The 22,007-nt window shown below is 36.4% G+C and overlaps 1 protein-coding gene across 3 annotated transcripts in view; it reads left to right on the plus strand.

Moving 5' to 3' along the window:
• The window catches only part of LOC123677403 (protein artichoke), a 294,809-nt gene that overhangs the window by 254,980 nt on the left and 17,822 nt on the right, over nt 1–22,007 (plus strand). For all 3 annotated transcript variants that reach the window (XM_045613900.1, XM_045613907.1, XM_045613915.1), the window contains 2 exons: nt 8,348–9,854; nt 14,155–15,961. In XM_045613900.1, coding sequence (XP_045469856.1) covers nt 8,391–9,854; nt 14,155–15,961 — 3,271 coding nt within the window. In that variant the 5' untranslated portion in view covers nt 8,348–8,390. The remainder of the gene's footprint in view (nt 1–8,347; nt 9,855–14,154; nt 15,962–22,007) is intronic.

Genomic DNA, 22,007 nt, shown 5'->3' on the forward strand with positions numbered 1-22,007 from the left:
AGTATCAGCCATTTTATTTATTATCCATTGATTTCTCTGTCTGATACCCTTCTTTTTTAATATCAAATGAAACCACTCATTAGGGATTCAAGGTTTGGCTTGATTTTCAAGCTACTTGGCTTGAACTCGGCTTGATTTCAAGTCAAGCTCAAATCAAGTAGTAGTTTTCAATCTCAAGTCAAGTATTTATTTATCAAGTATTTGAATCATATCAAGCTACTTGATTTTTAGCAATTTTATTGTGTAGTGTCACATCAATAAAAAAATTATGAAATGAGAAAGATCCTTGCAAAAAACAATTGTATTCATTAAACTTATTGTATGAAAGAACCGAAAATATCAACTTTTTTGAAAAAGAAACATAAATTAAATCACAATAAATCATAACAAAAAAAATTCAAGTTTCTTCATATTAAGAAACCTTCAGGCTTCATTTGATTTCATAATTTTCCATCCTGGATCTAAGACACATGGGTCATCTTATAGATTTGTCGCCTAACCATTTGGGGCTTCTGCAACTGTAAGAGCAGCTCTGAAATTTTTTTTTTCAACAGGAGTTGAAGATGCTGGCGTTGAATAAAAATCCTTGTCCATTTTGGCCAAGTTTGGAAAGATATTTCCGAAACTAACAAAAATATATGAAAATAGATTTCGTAGAAATGGGAAAAACTAGTTATGAAGTCGCACTCGCAAATGATTCAGTCTCTCGATGCTCGAAGAATCGCCTTATTCAGTCTAAGCGCGCACAAGTTTGCAGATATATATGCCGTGCAACGCGTGCATATCAAGCTCAAGAAATATCAAGTTGCTTGATATCAAGTCAAGTAATAAATATCTGAAATCAAGTCAAGTAAAGCTCAAGTATGTAATTTTTCACGAGCTCGATTTTCAAGTCAATTAGTCTGTTAAAATGTCTAGCTACTTGGCTTGATGAATCCCTAAGACTTATTGAAAAACCCTTTCTTTAAATATCATCATTTTAAGAGTGAAATGATTTAATAACTCCAAAACTAATTGAGCTAGAAGGAATATTATAGCATTACACATTTAAAATTCCTTAATTCTGTGTAGTCAATTTCTGAAAATGTGAATTCGCCGAAATTTAGTTTTTTCATTTTCTGCATAAAAAGATCATATTCTCTAGAGAGGATGTGATTTTTTCTACCAAATTCGTACGTTTTTTTTTGTTCGAAATTTTCAAGGGGGAGACTGATAATTATTAAGGTTTATCACTGAAAATTATAAAACATAAACTTTTTATTGAGTCCGAATTGCACGATTTCGAAAAAATATTGTGAAATATGGCTGCCGAAATTCTATGAAGACGATGACTTATAAGTATCAGAAATATTATATGATAGAATTGTCCAGAATGAAAGACCATCATATTCAATATACTTTGGCTTACTGTAAAAATAAAAGCACTCGAATATCATTCAATAAATTTTCTATAGCAGTTGGCGACTATTGCCCCATCTAAAGGATTTCCGGAAGAATTACTGCAAATAAAGTCGAATGAAGAGGTATAAAAGGACTGCAGTAAATATCTAAGAATAATAAAGTTCTTATCCTCAGTCTACCAGTCATTTTATCCCTATTTATGCGATTTTTTACCGTTGTTTAAATGGATGTATGAATCGATAAAATTGAAAATTTTATATACTTGTTTTATATCCATTATGTATAGAAAGAAATATATATTTTATTGGATGTTTTTACATTCACGTTGTCTAGTAACGACTAGAATAGTTAAGAAAGGGTGGTTGAACGTATTCCTCAGAAGGTTTGAACAGTTTTGCAGAGTTGTTGAGTCTCGATCTCCCCCTTATACTTACGTTTTTGAGTAAGACTAAAAGTAACACCTTGAGATGCTCTGATCTATGAATATTCGTCTGGTTATATGGTCGTTTTTTAAATATAATGAATGTATGCAGAATTATATTTCATCAAAAAAAGACTCATTCTCTATGTACACCCAATCAAAATCGTTTTGAATTTTTGAGAAGAAATTTCAATCGCCTCTGAAAACAACAATTTTTGAAAAGATACACAAATACTAAATTCTAAACAAAAATCCTTGTTGAGATTGTTTGGATTTTCAGGGACCATTCGATCATTTTATATCAAGTAAACATTTGCTTAATTCTTCTTCTTCTCTAGACCTGGAGGTCTGTTTATTATGAAGGTCACCGAAGTGGGTTGTGGCTTCTTGAAAGATAGAAGTCCAACTATCTTTCCCCCGTTTGGGTGATCTTCAATGGTCTGTGGCTTGCTGGGTTCCTCTCCTCAGCTAATCTGTTGTGGTCTATTCTTTCCACGATCTCACCAATATCTTCTCCTCCTCCTACCTCACTATATCTTCCCCTTTGCGAATAGATCTAATATCACGATTTCTCACTCTGTCTCTTAATGTTTTTCCTGCGATGGATCTGAGAGTTGTTATCTCCGCTGATCTTAGTATGCTCTTCCTCTTATTCATGTCAGATCGAGCCTTCATACCTTAGGTTAGGGCCTGTCTAACACAGGATTTATTGTATACGCACGCATCAACATGCATGTGCTGTTGGCCTGAACAACACTTGTCAGACAGCCAGATATTACTGGGCCTTCTTCAGATGACTTCTTTTGGATTGTTATTGGAGGATATGTCTGCATCTAAGTAACGGAACTTCATCACTTGTTCAACTATTCTATCTATAATGACTTTTAAAGGCTCCTTCAAAAATATTATGCATTTCGTTTCTTCTTCAATAGACATGGTTGTCTCTTTTGCTGATCTGATAGAACTTATTCAGTTGCTTTTGTAACTCTTCTTCAATTTCTGCTAGAATAACTGCATCATCATCAAATCATATCACGCTGATTGTCTTTAGGTAGCCCTTGTTCATTGATATTCAATTGATTGACATTTTTTATTATTATTATTATTACATATAAATGAAGGCTGAGGACTAAGTCCTATGTAAGCCTTAAAACTAAAGAAATTTGCTCAATTTATAAGGCATAATGCATTCCATTCACAATGATATCTGATGAATAAATAAAACTTCATTGAAATGAGAATCATACCATTCTTTGGAAAAAAAATGATATTTTGCCCTATATCTCAGGAAATGGGCATTTTGGAACAGTAGTATAACACTTATACACTATTTTTTGAGGTAGATTCCACCTGACCAAAAAACATTACTTCTCATTTGAAAAAAATGAATTTTGAGGTTTTTATCATGGCTGACGTTGACATTCAAATCTAAACACTCTGTATGTTAAATGCTATTCAAAATTAATAGAGAAGAAGCATTGAGATATTTTTTGAAAAAAAAAATAGGAAATTAAAAAGTTCCATGAAAAAATTTTAGAGTTATCAACATTGTAAGCCCTATTTGAGAAAATTCGAATATTTTTTCAGATTTCAGACGAATATTCTGATACAACAATGTAAAATTCAATGGATAATCCGATTATGAACCAGAAAACTGAGTGTAATGGGACCCACAGATGAGCAACTTAGTTGCTAACCAAGTTGGAAACTTGGAATACCAACCACCAACTAGCTCACAGACGAGCAACTTAGTCGCCAACTTGAGAAGTTGGCTACTTGGTTGAAGGCTAAGTTGCTCGTCTGTGGGCCCCATTACGTTTGAGAAAAAAAAGTTAATTGTTTTAATTTCTGGTGAAACTGGAAGTCGAACGAACATTAAATATAAAATTTCAAGTGTTTATCTTCTTTCTTTGGATTATCCTAACCAACGGACTTCTTGAATCACCCTGTATACTACTCCACTCCCGCGGTACATAATCTATTATTTTCAATTCCATAAATCCTCCTATTCCAATGGTTCGAATATTAATGAAAATCATATGGTAACATTTGCTGTGTTTTTCCTACGTATTCCCTCTACAGGGAAGATTTCACCACTTACGTGAATCAAAACCAAAATAAAAAGTAACTCTACCAACAAACTCATTTTCAAATACTATCATTGTGCACAAATCATGGACAGAATACCGCTCTAACAATTCATCAACGTATCCAAACGATCTCTAAAAACCCAAACCAGAGCAACATAGCGGCAATACCAGTCGTAAACTAACAATTCCATCTCTAGAGCACCTCCCCTCCAGATTCAAGTTATTGTTTGTTTTTCCCATGAGCTCCATATTATTCCTGAATACGTCAGTGTTCCGTTCGTCTATCCCTTATATTTTATAGCAGCGAAAGTTCACAGTTCCGGCTTCCAGGCCTGCCAGATTCTCCCAATAAATTCCAGTTTCATATTCAGTTCCAGATGTTTCTGTGAAATATTCAATTTGGCACTTGCAGATACTTCAGGATGCTGGGGACCGAAGGTCGGGTAGAATACCTTCAAATTTGTTGAGTACAGTTCGTCCAAGAGTCTTTGATCGATGGGATCTTCAATCCTGGAGAGCGTTTGAAAAGTGGGAATTTCTAAGGAAGAGTTGGGTCCTGACAAGTAGGGTTATTGTTCGAGTGAGAAGGGTTGGATCGATCGAAGGGTTTTGCATGATGCAAGGTCGCTATTGGGTGATTTAAAGGATATTGCAGTTATTGATGAAATAGAAGAGGACTGAAGAGATTCATCCAAACATTTTCGACGTAGAATAAACCTAACCAAATTTACAGTGAATTTTGAATAGAGACCGTGATCCGGTAAAAAGAAATGTATGCCTTGTAAATAACAAATATTTTGCAAACATACAATTCCAACATCATACTTTGACTGACAAGATCTTCGAAAAATTCTTCTTTTTCCCGCCGGACGGTAAAGTGTTGCTATGTCAACGATGAATTACTTTTCCGTCTGCCGGAGGGAAGGTGTTACCTAGCAATGATAACTATCAACTACACTCGCGAGCAACCAAATCGACTCAAGCCTTAACTCTACGTACATACTCTGTTTTTACGAGAAGTATACAAGGTATTTATAAAGACAATATGTCATTTGAAAGCTTGAAACTTCAGCTTTAATGAGATATCGTCATTATCAATATCCGTTCATTAATTTTGTAATCAATGATATCTGAACATAAATGCAGGAAATACAGGGAATTTGGGAGAGGTTGTTGTTGTTGGGTATTTTAGAAATGAAAGAAAATTGTGAAAACAGTACATTACAATTTATTAATTAATATTTAGTGTTTCCCCTCCTAGCCCTAATTACAGCTCGAAGTCGGTTCTTCATTGATCTTATTAACTTTTTGACGTCCTCTTGAGAAATGTTGTCCCACTCTTCTAATAAAGCTGTCTTCAATTCTCTGGCTCGTACTCTTCGTTTCAGCTGGTACCATAAATTCTCGATCGGATTCAGGTCTGGACTGAACGCAGGCTTTCCATTGTGCGCATTCCGACTTCATTTAAAAACTGCTGAGTAATGCGCGCCGTATGACAACGAGCATTGTCTTGCATTAAGATGAAGTCCTCGCCTACAAATCCTTCGTAGGGAACAACGTGATCCAGGAGAATATCGGCGATGTACCGATCCGCTGTTAGGCCGCCCCCTCGGCCTCCCCCAAGCACGAAAACAAGGGCCGTCTTTCCCCCTTAAAGAGATGCCGGCCCACAACATACAGGAACCACCACCAAATGCTACCGTTTCAGCAAAACAACATTGGGCAAACCGCTCGCCTGGACGTCTGTGGACTCGGCCTCTCCTGTCGTTGCCATGCAAACACATTCTGCACTCGTCAGTAAACAGAACCGACTGTCATTGGGCAATGGTCCAATTGATGTGTTTTCTGGCAAACTGAAGACGCGCTTGTCGGTGGGCTGCAGTCAATTTGGGCCCCGTCGCAGCCCTTTTTGGAGTCAGGTTGGCTGCCTTCAAACGTCTTCTCACTGTCCACTCGCTCACAGCCACGCCTCGAACGCGTCTGAGTTGTTGTTGCACATCAACACCAGTCAGATGCCGATTTCGCAGCGAGGTAGAGACAATGAAACAGTCGTCTCTATCAGAAGTACACCGGTGGCGGCTGGTTCTTGGTCTTCGATTGAAGGCACCGGTCTCCCGAAATCGTCTGTATACCCGGGATACAGCAGACTGGCTCAAGCGAAGCTGGGCAGCGACTACTCGCTGGCTAAGTCCTTGTTCCAACAAGGCAACAACTTGAGCGGCTTCTGCAGGTGTGGTGTCCATGGTTTCGTGGAAACAATGATTGCAATTTACGGAGATGTGTACCTGTCAACTTGTGATAAGCAACTGATAAGGTATACCGGTTACGGAAGCTTTTATAGGGGTGGCAGTTAGCGGTAGCGTAGTGAGTAAATCTACTCAAAGTCCTATTTATGCGACAATGGATCCGTTAGAATTAATTTCTTTTATCAATATTAGTGTTAAATGAAAGCTTGCATATTGAGCTTTCAAATGATATATCGTCTTCATAAATACCTTGTATACTTTTCGTAAAAATAGAGTTTGTACGCAGACTTAGGGCTTGAGTCGATTTGCTTGCTCGCGAGTGTATTATGCTTCATGTCTGTCATAATCAATTCAGCATGACAACCGTAACTAGGCAAATTTTCCATTGATCAATCAATTACAACGTTCGTTAATATAAATCTTATTCAAAGTGGGCTCTCCAGATTTGGAATTATATTAATTTCAAGATTTAATCTAGATGAAAATATGCAATCCTAGGTAGAATACTAATTTTAATCTCCGAGCAAAATTTGATATTAACCGCGTAACATAACCTTAGATAAGTCAAGAAAAAAAATTACACAACATTTTCGTGATCACGAAAACGATGTAGGTATTTGAGATTTTCAGTGTTTATGTGAAATAACAATTTTAAGCTCTGTGTAACAGATTGCATTATAAGACAAAAATTTTAATTATAAAGGGTGTTTCCAAATTAGACGTGAACCTTGGAGGACGTGTTAGTATGGCTCATTTACTGCCGTTTGAGCCATATTAAGTGATAACCAAAAATCAACAGCTTTCGAGATATTTGAGTTCTTGTGATTTTCAAAAGATTTCTCACCTTAATTTTTGGTCAATTTTTTCTACGTCGAACAAATTTGATTATAATTTTGGATTACTTTTGTAGCCAATGAGAAGTCCGGACACCGTTAGAATAGACGAAGCAGCGAGAAGAATTAGAGTTAATTTCAGGCGGAAAGTAACAACTGAAGAAATAAGGAAGAGGGCACATACTTGAATGAGGAATAGTGGAGGTCATTTCAAACCTAATTTATGAATTAATTCTCTACTGAAATTTCGATTTTAATTGCAATAAGAAATATAAAATTCATTGGACTTCAATTTCTTCGCTTCTTTTCACTTTCAAATCAAAATATGCTGAAAGAAAACTAGTGCCTGCATTCTAACGAAAACTTTTCTAGGTAATAAAGGAGAAATATGCAAGTTTTCAGAATAATTTTGTCATACATAAATTGAGGGATTCGAAAATTGCAGGCAACTCTATATTACAAATTTACTATGATATTATTTTCTTCATATACCAACTTTAAAGCATACTTATTCAACATCTAATACAGCATAGTTTTGCTTTTTATACATATCATATCTTTCTCTGAAGATAATATTCCAAAATTTAAATCAAACTTGGTCAACGTAAAAAAAATTGACAAAAAATGAAAGGTGAGATTTTTTTTAAACACAGAAAGTCAAATATCTCGGAAACTGTTTATTTTCAGTTATCAATAAATATGGCCCTATCGACAGCAAATGAGTGATACTTACATCTCCTTCAAGGTTCATGTCTAATTTGAAAACACTCTGTAGATCTGGTTAGGTTAGGAATTTTTGTTTGTATAAAATAATTATTTCAAGCTTCGTGTAAAACTTCATGTTGATAGCGTCATCAGAACTTCAGCAGAATATCGAAAAAAATGAAGAAAGTACTAACGCATAATCAGGTGCTTCCAAGCACCTGTTCATTCATGTCCCAATTGCTCCCTTGGAAACCACAAATACATACATTAATGTCGCCTCCAAGGGCGCATGAATGAATGAATAATCGAAAGCTCCTGACTTCACATAAGTGTTTTCTACATATTTTTCAGAAAAATCTCCTATTTTTTCCTATATCAGCTCTTCATAAAAAATGCTTCAATGAGTCAGAACATTGTAGGAATAGATTCAAGTAAAATAATTTTGCCATATTCTTCATAGGGGTAATTTCAAAGGACAGTACATGGTTCAAGTACACTTATCCCTATAATACCACAGGAAAGAAAATTCTATTAAACCAATGGAACTTCTGAAAGCGGTAAAAGACACTACACTTTGCGTTTCTAAACGTAAAGATTTTGTTTTAGTCATTCGGTTCAACCACATTTTAATAATAATTTTCTTTGTTCCAGATGACAGAGAGGCAACCACAGCCATAATGTCAGTGAAGATGTCATGATGGTGCTTCATGGCACCAGGACAACACTTTTCGGATGCCTCTTGGGCCTGTTCACCCTCGCGTCGTTCACGGCTGACAACTCCCAATGCCCCAGCTTGGCAGCCAACCCATCCTGTCCCTGCTTCCAATTCGAGGATGGCATCTTCCTAGAGTGTCCTGCAGCCACAGTGAACTCCCTGAGATCGGTCCTGCAGATCATAGAGGGTCCCATACAGTCTCTCAGCATATACGAGCTAGATAAGTCCTTAACGAAGTTAACGTCCAGCTTCTTCCCTAACAACACCATAGTGAAGCACCTGCAAATTTCTCAGTCCCAACTAACGGAATTGAACGATGACAGTTTGGCGTCGCTGAGAAAAGACCTGGAGTCTCTAAGTATAGTATCCGGAAGGTTGAAAGAGATACCCGAGAAATCCTTCAAGGGGTTGTCGAAACTCATCGCTCTGAATCTGGAATCCAACGAAATCACAGACCTTCCCAGCTATAGTTTCCACGGTTTGCACTTAGTCAAGTTGAATATTAAAGGCAACCAGGTCCAGAAAGTTTCCGAATACGCCTTCGCCGGCTTGGAAAGTTATCTGTCAGAGTTAGACATGGCGGAGAACAAGATACAAACTTTTCCGATGTTGGCTTTACGGAGGCTGGATCGCTTGAAGCTGCTGCGGCTCGCCTGGAACGAAATAAAAACGTTGCCGGATGACGGTTACTCCCGCTTAAACTCGTTAGTTTTCCTAGATCTCAGCTCCAACAATTTCGAGAAGTTAACGGAGAACTACTTCAGACCCTGTCCGTCCATCAGAACGTTGTCGTTGTATTATAACGTGATAGAACTCGTTCATCCCGACGCTTTCGTCTCGCTGACCAACTTGGAATCGCTAGATCTGAGCCACAATAAGGTAGTGTTCCTCGAGGCGACGACCTTTAAATACAACAAGAAGCTGAGGAGCGTCGACCTCAGCCACAACCACGTGCATCACATCAGCGGGGTGTTCGCCTATCTACCCGAACTGAAAGAGCTGTTTCTGTCCGAGAACAACATTCTGGAGATCCCATCGGACGCCTTCACCGACTCCTCCAATCTCTCCGTGATCTACCTCCAACAGAACGCCATCAGGAGGATAGACTCGGAATCGCTGCGTACCCTGTTCAATTTATCCCAGCTCCATTTGAGCTCGAACTTTGTTCCCTACATCCCGAGCGATTTGTTCAGGGAGAATCGCAATTTGACTTCGCTGAGTTTGGACAGCAACTGGATCAGCGATCTGGAGCCGGGCACATTCGAGAAGACGTCGAACCTGAAGGAGATCCGTCTACATAACAATAAAATGCGTCACGTCTCCAGGGGGGTGTTCGATCCTCTGCCGGCCCTGCTGGAATTGCATTTGCAGAATAATAGGATCGCCGCGATAGAGACGGGCGCTTTCAGGACGTTGCAAAGTTTGCAACACGTAAACTTGCAGGTAAGGAGTTGGGACATGATTTTATTACGGCGGTAAGATGAAGGTGGAAAGTAACCTCCTTTATAGCGTGTTGGAATAGTGGCTTTGACTTTATTCGTTGGGAAGTGGGTCGGAGATTGCATTAAGTACAATGTAGCGTTTGAATTTAGAGCTACCTCGAACAGAACGTGTCCTCTGAAATCGAGTTTCATTAAACGTGCATAATTTGAGTTGTTGAGTAGGGATGGATGATGTTGAGGGGAGGCGTTACTCAAATCGAAAATGAAAGATTCGAATTTTGTTAGGAGTCATAGTCACATGAACATTTTTATAGAGGGCAACCAAAGATACAGGATTAGTAAACTGTATATGTTGAGAATATATTTCAACTTCTCTCTGGGTTATTATTTTTCAATCAAAACTGAAAACTCATACCATTATGAATAGAATAGAAAAAATTCCAACATATATTGACAAAAATTGGATATGTTCCGTTGGAAATGTTCACCCTATATAAGAATACTTCGACTCTGTTGATGCATAGGAAATATGTTTTCTGAATTAATGTTACAAAGAATTTACTTAGTGCAGAAATTTAATTTGGTGCTCGGCCCAAAAGACTCGAAATTGAGAGATGAATTTAGGATTATGCACTTCACGGGAAAAAATAAACAATAATCCACAACTACAGCTCTTCAAGAGAATCCATGAAAGAAGTTAATATTTTGAAAAAGAAATGAATCATGAAATTTTTTTTATGAGTATTGAACAAAAAAATTCCCTTTTAGAGAAATATGAAAAGAAAACCAACAGCAGCAATTACAGGATATAAGAAAAAATCAAAAAAAAAAAATCAAAAAATCAAAAGTTATAAGCCTCGCAAATACGGGACTTCATTGTGAACCGCCCTGTACATTCATTCAATACTGAAGAAATCTTTTGAGTTCAAGGAAACTACATGGAAAATATTGTCGAAATGGTTTCTTCTCAGAATCGGCTATTCTGTGATTTCCAATAACTGCTAAGTTGTTTGATATTGCAAATCATCAATTTTTGTAGAGTACGTATTCACATGAAGTGCTTCCTCCTTCAGCGTTGAATTCTGAAATGTTCATCCATACGGAAAATTTCAAAGTACCATACAAGATGATTGATTGACAATGTTCAATTTCTGAATTGCATATCCTAGATCTCAAAATATTATGATTCTGGATTTTAATTTTCGCAATAATTTTTCATGTTTCAATAATTTATATTTGAATATTACCACATTAATCTCCGCAAGTTTGTCAATACTTGAACGAATGTCGATGGATTAGTTGTGGAAGTGAGTTTACTCAGTCGCAAGGCAGTCCTGATTTCATTGATTTGAATTTTTCAATTTGGTTCCAACTAAGAAAAATAATTTACAAATAACAAAAAAATTCTCTTCCAGACGAAGGTTATTTCATATTAATACATGGAAAGTGAATCATAAAGGGTATTGAGGTAAGAGGTGGGGGCATTTCGAATATTTTGAAGTTTCGAATCTCCATCAGTTGTGGTTATAGCAATAACCATAGTATAACTATGGCTAACTATAGTTGTGAGGCATCATATATTGGATATATTTTCAATGTGAACACAGTTCATGGAATCTTCAAATCCTCCAATTTCACATAATAATCTACACCTTTTCCAATTTTAGTTGAGAATATTGAAGCTCAATTTCAGAAAAAGTATTTCACAATTGGAAATTATAAAATACACATATTTATTAATTTTGAAATATTTCTCACTCAATATACCATGAGAATCTTACAAAATTTTTGTTGTTATTGTTCACCTTGCAGGATAAATTACATTATTTCAGTACAGGCCAGAAACTTTTCAATTTTTTCGAAGGGACATAATATGGCATCTTAATAATCATGTTGAATATCAGCAAAAGTTTTCATTATCCATTATCGCGAATGGACTAGATAATTATTTCACCATTTTCTAAGAAATTACCCTGTATATTTGAAACCCATTTATATCCGACGGAGGCATTCAAACTCCTATTCGCCATTCAGTTTGAGTTTCTCTAGCTCTTCTGAACTATTGTCCCTTATGTCACCAGTCACCCTGTATGGTTGATCGAATAAAAATCTCTTAAATTCAAACAGAATAGTGGTTTTCCTTGAAAAAATAATATATTGTTGGATTTCAAAAAAATAAATTTAGAAAATGACAAATAAGTATCCATTATACAGGGTAATTCACCGCAATGGCCTATTAGACGTTTTTGAAAATGAAGTTTTACCCTAAAATCTCTACAACTTCCGGTTATGCCGGAAACAGACTACTAGTTCTTTACTTCTTTACTTTTGCATATAGCGAAGTGACACGATGTAACGAATTTATCATCACATGTAAGTAATTTATTATTCATGATCTAAAAACGTTAAAGTAAGTCAAGGTCATGCACGGTCATAACCTAACCAAAACTATTAATTTTAAATTGAATAATCGGGAACGAGGTTCCCTAACAAGAGAAATTATTTTACATTTTTTCCAATATGACAAATGTATCGTGATCCAATCATTGAGAGAGAGGGAAGTCATAAAATTAGGGATGAAAGTATACGGTATTGTTGAGCTTACAGCGCCATCTAATGTTACAAAACAGAAGCTAATTCTGGCCAAATAGATCACTGTAATATGTTCAAATTATGACCTCTAGATTTTACACTTTTTTTATGTCAATTTCATCAATATGCGATACCTGGTTTTAAAATTCGACGGTTCATGAGTTAATAGAATTTTTATGAAAAAAAGGGCTAAGGGGATTCACATATTTTTGAATATTTCTGCAGAAAATGATTCTTCGGAAAACCTATTTTATTTTCGATTCTGCAAATACGTAATAATTCAAAACTGTTTGCGGTTTGGACGAAAAATGTAAAGGGTGTTTATCCGAAGATCATGAACTTCTTTTTCTTCTTCTTCTTGCTTATATGAGCTGGTAGTTCATAAAGGTAGGCGTCTGCCTGTTAATAATTAATCAGCGTCTCCCGACGTAGACGTCCAGCATTCTTTCCAACGTTTCGGTGGTCTTCCCTGGGTTCTCTTCCCCGTGGGTTTGTTCTGCCTTGCTCCTTTCACCAGTCTGTTGTCCGACATTCTTTCTATGTGCTTATTCCAGTATTTTCTCCTCTGCCTCACAAACTTTCCCACGTCTTGAATCCCGCTTCGTTCCCTTAGTTCCTCGTTTCTCACCCTGTCCAGTAAAGTCTTTCCATGTATTCTCCTTATTATCCTCGTCTCTGTCGTAGGATCATGAACTTGAATAACTCAAATTCATCAAAAGTCAATATTTTCAACTTAGAGGTTAGAACCTATATTTTTGTATTATTTCAGTCAATTTTACGTATAAGGGAAAGGAAGTTTCTTAAGCAATTCCTAAAATTGATACTTTAATAGTTATCGAGGAAGAACTTTCAATGAGGAAAAACCAGACTTTCTTACTGTGTGGAGTAATCTGTGATTTCCGTAAAACACAGAAATGTTTCGATGGCTAAATTCCACCTTTCAATTGAAATGTCAAATCTATGAATTCTAGTTTTTTCTGTGTTTTCTGTCGCAGACTCGCTCATAGACTACTCCACGCACTTAGGAATTTCGGATTTTTTTCATTTGAAGTTCTTCCTCTAGAACTCATAGGTCCTGATTTGAAAATCTTGAGTTTTGATGAATTTGAGTTGTCTAAGTTCATGATCTTCAGATAAACTCCCTGTAAATTTTCGGTCCAAACGGGAAACAGTCTTTCAGTGCTAGGTATTTGCAGAATCGAAAATAAAAAAGGTTTTCTCGAAAACAAATTTTTCTGCAGATATATTCAAAAAAATGTGAGTCCACAATTTTTTTCATAAGAATTCCATGAACCATTGTGTTCTTACCTAAGGTATGGTATATTGCTGGGATGGCTATTTTAGGGAGAAAGATTATTGTCTCAAACTCCAATATACAAAATTTCAGAACAAAATTATCACTAGTTTTCCGTAAACATCTAAAAGGCCATTGCGGTGAATCACCCTGTATGTTGCTGTTCCCTCATCAATGTCACACACAGTATATCCAGACATCAAATCACATAACGACATCTATATCGTATATACCACCCTCGAATCAACACGGTAATTCAGGTTATGCACCAGCGAAAACATCTCGGGTTCCCTTATCAACAATCTGCGAGAGCAACGGGGCTCCATATCAAAACGTAAACGGCTAGACACGTCGTTTCGACGTTGCCGGGACCGCAGCTATCAGATTGCCAATTAACTCAACTGTTATTTTCCAGGGTAACGTTATCTCCGAATTGGACGACGTTTTCATGCACGAATCTTCGTCTCTGGTCTCCATCCAGCTGGACTCCAATAGCATAACATCGCTTCACAACGATTCCTTGAGGGGCCAATCGAGCGTGCTCATAATGTGGCTCGGTCATAACAGACTGAAAAGACTGGATCGATCCCTATTCAGCGACCTCCTACTGATCGAGAGGGTCTACCTGACGAACAACAGCATCTCTTACATCGAAGAACACGCGTTCGAGCCCATGCAAGCCTTGCAGTTCCTCGACCTCAGTATGAATCTCCTCACGGAGATAACGACGAAGACTTTCGCGGAGTTGCACGATCTGGAGGAACTCAACTTATCCCACAACTTGATCAGGAACATCGAGCCTAAGGCCTTGACCAACTTGAAGAAGTTGAGGATATTAGATTTATCTTTCAACACTTTGATTGTCGTTCATAACTCCGTCCTTCAGGAAGGGTTGCCGATTAGGGTGCTTAATCTCAGAAACTGCTCATTATCCAAGATCGAACCCGGAGCCTTCAAGGGACTGAACAATCTGAACGAACTTAATCTGGTGGAAAACCAGTTGACGTCGAGAGATCTGCAACATTTAGACATACCTGGACTTAGGGTTCTCCAACTTTCCAACAATAACTTCAGCGATTTGACCGGAAACGCGCTGAGCGGACTTCCTTCCCTGCAGATTCTCCATCTGGACAAATGCGGGATATTGAAATTACCGGACGGGATCTTCTCGAAAAACAAAAATCTGCTCAGAATCGATCTGAGTCACAATTTGCTGGAAGAGATGAAGCACTCGATATTCCTAAGCCTGAACGTATTGAAGGAGCTGAGACTGATCGGGAACCTATTTAAGGAACTCCCGTATAAGGCGCTTCTCAATATCTCCACAATGGAAACGTTATCCTTCTCGTTCAATAGGATGAGCAACATCGAGATATCCAGGCTGAACGGATTACCGAATCTGAAAGATCTTGATTTGAAAGGTAACATGATATCGTCGTTGTCTGGTTTCGCCTCGGCTAATTTGACTCAGTTATTGTCCGTGGATTTGAGCGATAACTTACTGGTTGCCCTGCCTGCGAATTTCTTCCTACACTCCCCGCATTTACGAAGAATGGACTTGTCGTGCAACAAGTTCAGACAAATCCCCACCTCAGCGTTGTCTGAGAACACGTTGCCGGGTCTGCGGTGGTTGAATCTGACCGGTAATCCCCTGATTAGAATCCACGATCTGGCATCGTCTCATCGCTATCCTTCCTTAGAAGAAATCCACATTAGTTCAACCAACCTCACTATCGTTACCAGTAAGGACTTCGAAACGTTCCCTGCGCTGTTGCATGTCTACCTCAGCCAGAACAGAATATCCAGGATATCCCCCGGGGCCTTCGGGAGCTTACCTCATTTACAAACATTAGATCTGGGTATAAACGAACTCGAACTGTTGCCGCAGGAGCGTCTACAGGGTCTGAATCACCTCCGGATCCTGAATTTGACCCACAACAGACTGAAGGAATTAGAAGAATTCCCTAACGATCTGCGCTCGCTTCAGATTCTGGATATATCGTTCAATCAAGTGGCGCGAATAGTTAAGGCAACTTTTCAAAACCTGGAGAATTTGAACGAGCTGTACCTTTTCGGTAACTGGATATCGATGGTCTCCAGCGATGCTTTCAAACCGCTGAAAAAGTTGAGAACGTTGGATTTGAGCAGGAATTACCTGGAGAATATACCTTTGAATGCTTTTCGACCGTTGGAGACTCAGATCAGAAGCTTGAGGACTGAAGGTGAGTGAATTCCTTGAATTTTTTAATATCGAATTAATGATAAATATTCAGATTTATGATAATATAAGGGTGTGAATAATAACAATGAAACGAGCAATAACTGTGAATCAATGTGAAATTATTCAGGTAAGGTCAGTGCACAAAGTGCACTCTTGCATTTCTTGTATATGCAACAATATCTGGTTATTTACATAATTGATAACTGAAGATCTACTGGAGCAATGTTTATGATCATTGCGCCACAATATCAGTAATTTCCGAATTTTGAGCCGGGAATATCACTCTTTAATAGTGATAACGTGAAAAAAATTTATTCAGTTCATTTGGCCAGCTGGCACGAACGGATACTCTAAATCGGAGGGACCTAGGAATTTTAAATTTTCATTGTTGGATCATTGTTTGTATCTCGAATGCCACGGTTGAGTTTGACCTTAATGGTCAAAATCTGTTTAGGAAGTTTAGGAATATGGCTGTTCGAAATTTGCCTCTTTCCTCCTAATTTCGAAAGTGCAGATTCGATCAAGATCGAAATTTGAATGTGGATACCTATCGAATTACATGAAAAATTTTATGTTGATCGCTTAACCAGGGCCGTAGAAAATTCAAGCTGATCGCAACACCAAATCCATAGAAAATTCAAGAAGTATTATTATTATTACAGTGTTATGAGAGTTAGGCAGTGCATATGAACTCAAAAAAAATACAATCTCTTAAGATATGTGAGAAAATAGGTAAGAATATGGAAAGAGGACTTCTCAGTACTTAATATTTCCATGAATTTTAAGTTTCTTTCCAAAGGCCTAATGGAAAAATGGTCACCGGTAAATTTTTCTGATTTTTTCGTATTTTGTAGAATATGACCTACTGAACAGAAAAGTCTTTGAGTCCAACTGAATGCTATGACTAGTTTTTGAGACATAGATTGTCGAAGTAGGATAATGACATTTCTTCAAAGAAACATCTCTCGAAGAAAAACATCTTGAATGAAACACTTTTGCGCGACAAATATTGCTTACTCATAAGGTAATAATTTCAGACTGATTCTAAATAAAAATTATTGTTAGATACGGGGTGAGTCAATCATTATTCAAAAGAAAATCCGTTTAGTTCATAATTCGAGTGAATTATACAATGAATTCATACATAGTAACGTTGGCGTTTTCTTATTTGTATTCTGTCATTTTAACAGATCCGCCGAGTTAAATTTGTGCGTTGATATAAAAAACTCAAGTGAAATAAGGAATGAAATGAGAAAAGCACCGAGGTGGAGTCTAGAGCTTTTAAGCGCTCATTTATTGCACTCATGGGGGCCACAAAACTGAATACGGTCTTCGAGAGGGCATGAGCGCTCAGAAGCTCCTAATATCACGTTAGTGATGTCCTTAATTTTCACTAATAATTTCTATATTAACTGATGTCTATTCATCAACTTGTATGGAACCAGATTTCCAATATCGAAGTCTTCTTCATCAGAAAAACTATTTACTCTCTTTTTCCATCAAACTTTTTCCCTCCCTTCTGAAAGAGACCGCCATTCCGGAAAGAGCAAAGGACCTCGGTCCTTAATAGAACGGGAAAAAACTCAGTATTGCAATCACGATCTCACGGCTGCATCTCGGTCCATCTCTTAATTTCCAAAAGGATCCGATTTCTCGCGAAAAGCAGAATAAAAAACGTGACAGAGAATACTTCAATTTCCGCCAAAATCTGCTACCAGACGTAATTATCTTTTGTTTCGATGGTTCGATCTAGTCGGGACGCGTATTTTGATATCATATCGCATTGACCCTCTCCACTGTTCCTTATCCTATTCCTTATCCGTAAAGTATGGAACAAATTTATTTTTAGCTAAACATTTCAAGAAATAATCCTGAAACACGTCGATTTTTCATTTTAATTTACCGTATTTTGAAATAATAACCTAATATACAGGGTGAATTACTTTCGCCTTCCCCATTTTGTCTCAATTTTCCGATTACTCTAGCTGAGCTGATTCCAAAAATGTATCACATGTTGATTCCAATTGGTACAGGGTGGACAAAAATACAATAATTTTGTGTGCTCATAAAGTAACGCGTAACATTCTTTATTAGTTAAATTAACAATATTATAAAAAATACTTATTGTCTAGCGGCTATTGGTTTGAATGTAACACCCTGTAATTTTTTACATTTTTAGATTAATAAAAATGAGCTGTTTCCAAACATGTTTGGTACTTGTGGCACAGCAGACAGAATATGAAAGAAATTATTTCTAATTTTTATACATTTTTATTAATCTAAAAATGTAACAAACTACAGAGTGTTACATTCAAACCAATTGCCGCTTGACACTATAAGTATTTTTGATAATATTGTTAATTTAACTAATAAAGGATGTTACTTTATGAGCACACACGAAACTATTGTATTTTTGTCCACCCTGTACCAACTGGATTCAACATGTGATACATTTTTGGAATCAACCCAGCTAGAGTAATCGGAAAATTGAGACAAAATGGGGTTGTCCCATTTAAAAAAAATTACGGTGACGTCATTAATCGAAAGTCATTCACCCTGTATATTAGATTATTATTTTAAAATACGGTAAATTAGAATCAAAAATCGACGTGTTTCAGGATTAATTCTTAAAATGGTCTGTTCAGCTAAAAATGAATTTGTTCCATACTTTACGGACACAGTGTAGAATAAATAACAATTGTTCCAATAAACAGTAATTTCTTCAGATTTCACATTTTGAATAGATCAAAATTCGAAGAAAGAGCGATCTGTTCGGGGAACGAGTGCTCAATATTATTGAGTTACTAAATTATAGGATGATAGAACACCAAATGTAAATAAATTTACATTACTGGCTTTTTCTGAATGAGATGTAAATATAGATTTGAACAAATATAAAATCATAATTCTACAATCCCGCTGAATATATTCCATTAAATAATTGGAAATAATGATGGATAGTAATTAAAATATGAAATTGAATAAATATTTCATCACTGGAAAAGCTAAACATTTACATATGCTGCCTGTGTTGAAATGTATTTGAAAATTGTTCGATATTGATCCTACCAGTTCGTGAACTCGCTTCATTTATTTCAATAATGAAAAAGAGAAATCGGATTAAAAAAAATATTTAGGGATTCAAGGCTTGACTTCAAATCGAGTTGTAGTTTTTTAATGTCAAGTCAAGTATTTATTCATTAAGTGCTTGACTTCGAAAAACTTGACTGAACTGAGGAAAAATAAGGTGATATGTAACGTGAGAATCATCATAAAAATTTATAAAATTGCGTATTGCACATAAACATAAAATATTGAAATTTTACCTAAGTTAAGCATGTTGGCTACAATTTGGCGAATCTTAGAAAGTAAGGTACGAACGAAGAAGGGGTTACGGATAGCGAAAAAAAAACAGTGTCATGAAAATGGTCCCGCAAACGCTTAAACACAGTGTGTTTTAGTTAAATTTGTTTGTAATGTGCCACTGGTAGTTGAAAAATAAGGAAATAAAGAATAAATACCATCGTTTCTTTCAAAAACTTGTTGATGCCATGGCCCCCCATGAGATTTTGATTGCCTCATTTTTCAGCACAACACCCTCAAAATTACTTTCTCAATCTGAAGGGCATGGAAAAAAGGAAAGTAATGGATTCTCAACAATTTTCCGGTTTTCAATGACAATCATGGACACCTTATCGTTTTTCAATAATTTTCATTTTGCCCCCCCTGAGAAAAATTTCTGCGGGCGCCCATGGAAGTGAGAATAAACATTTGGACGCCATTATTTTCCTTAAGAGATTGAGGCAAATGACTGCAACATTGAGTTTTTTTTTTTTTGAGCGAAACTTAGAATGACGTTGACGTTAACTGCATTCCCCTATCCTTTTTTGTTTTCAAGTCGTTGGCCAAAATTGTAACTTGGGGTTCGTTTTTGTTTTGCTACGTTGTTGAAATATAAATATTTAATAGACACGTCTCTAACTTTTGACCCAAGGGGTTCCTTGGCTGAGCTGTTACATAATTTTGTGTTTTTTCAACGGAAAAAAGAGTTTGTCATATTCATTCAGATATCAGGAAAAATGTAGTTTTTGTGATAGATTTGAATTATTACATAATATGTAATTAGGCTGATTTTCGAAATCATACATGAATAACATATCACGTACTCATGGCGTAGGTAATTATTATTTTGCGGTTGAATATTTTATGAAACTCATAAATCTCTATGGTTTGATCTTTGTTTCGAATACCTGTCGGTTACTAGAATTCCATGTAATAATTATTAGTAGCATTATGGGAATATGCGACAATTACGTTAAAATGTTTTATATTAGCGGATGAAAATATTGAGGCAACAATAGGTGCATATTTCCATCTTTACCTGGAAAGTAATAAACCGAAATTCAAACGATTGATAGATACGTTAGCTGTGCTCGGTTCTATCAAAAAGCCAAGCTCATGAAAATATTAAAAAAAAACAACCAAGTTAATGATACAAAAGAAATTATTGAGATTGTTACTACAAATCTCAATATGTCATCTAGCCAATTAGATGCAGAAATTGTAATGGCTCGCAGATTTGCCTCGCATTCTCTGAAACGGAACAAATACTGTGAATATTGTACACTTTAGACTACAAGATTCTCACTGAATTCTACATAGATAACGGTATTCAATGAGTAGGTACTAAGTATTTGGTTTTAGCAAACATATAATCAAAACTTTCGATATACATAGTGCGATATATGATACATTAATAGTAATAGTTAAATAATACGGCACTAGATTGCTATTTGAAGGTGTTTCCATAATTTTTTTATAGGGCCCCTTAGAAAAAGTCTTAAGATTTTAAATCACAAGATCTCGGTGGCAGTGGCCATGACTTCAAGAAATAACTCGGTCAGAATTTTTTTTCGATTGCTTCATTCATTGTGTGGCACCTTGAGCAGTCTTGTTGACATAAAACGTCGCCAAATCAATATCTTCCAATAACGATCATAACCAAATGGTAGGTAGAATTCTGCTTATTAAAGCAGACTCTGAGTTGCAAATGGGCCTCGTTACTAACGATGATTTTTCTATGAAAATCAGGATAATTTTGATGCATTTCAAGGACCCCAATCAACAAAGATACAATGTTGCTGGCGATCAATCCGCTTGAGTTCTTGTGTTAACTGAACTTCAAAAGCCTCAAAAGGAAACACCCCACGTGACTGCTTAGTTTTGAATTAAATTAGAGATATATTTCCTACCAATCGGCGATTTTTATGGAGTTTTCACTCAATTTTTTAAACAATAATCTACATTGTAGTATGCCAATATTTCTAATTTGCGAATGAAAAAAAAAATAATTTCGATTAATTATTTTTTCTACAGAACAATTGGTTATATGCTATCCCTACAAAGCACAGATGTATTTCAAAATATTCTGAAAAAAAATCCTACAAATACTCATTACAAAATAGGCACAACTCTAATTTTGTGAAGATTTATAGAAAGACTCGTAAAGTACTTCCTTTCGAATAAAGTTGGATCATTCAATCGATCTGGCAACACTGTACATTATTATTGTCTCTCCCCCCTCTGGGCAAATATTGACACGTCATTGAGTTGAATGAGAGTTGAAAGAATATCATGTTGTGGGCATATTTTACTAATGAAAAGGCTACCTATGGACATTCGTTCCAAATATGTTGAGATCGTTTGAAAGGGTCAAATATGGAAACCCTCTCCCATTCTCAACAGTACTTTTTAACGATTCAAAATTTCCAAATTCAATAATAGGTATTGAAAAGACAAATTCATTGCAAAACTTTCGGCTCCTGCGTTGTGTCCGTAAAAGCAATAATTTTCTAATGAAAAATAAAATACAACATTGTTCACGGAAAGATCTTCTGTAAAGAGAATTGCAAAACTCTAGTAAGTAACTGTTACATTTTGTTTGCACAATTTCATTAGTTAGAGATGCCCACAAAATGTCATTTCTCCAACTTTTTCAAATAAGAAATAGTATATTATTCAACGAGCGGTAATGTAGGTCATAACTC

Source organism: Harmonia axyridis, chromosome 1 (genome assembly GCF_914767665.1).
Source record: "Harmonia axyridis chromosome 1, icHarAxyr1.1, whole genome shotgun sequence".
Lineage (NCBI taxonomy): Eukaryota > Metazoa > Arthropoda > Insecta > Coleoptera > Coccinellidae > Harmonia > Harmonia axyridis.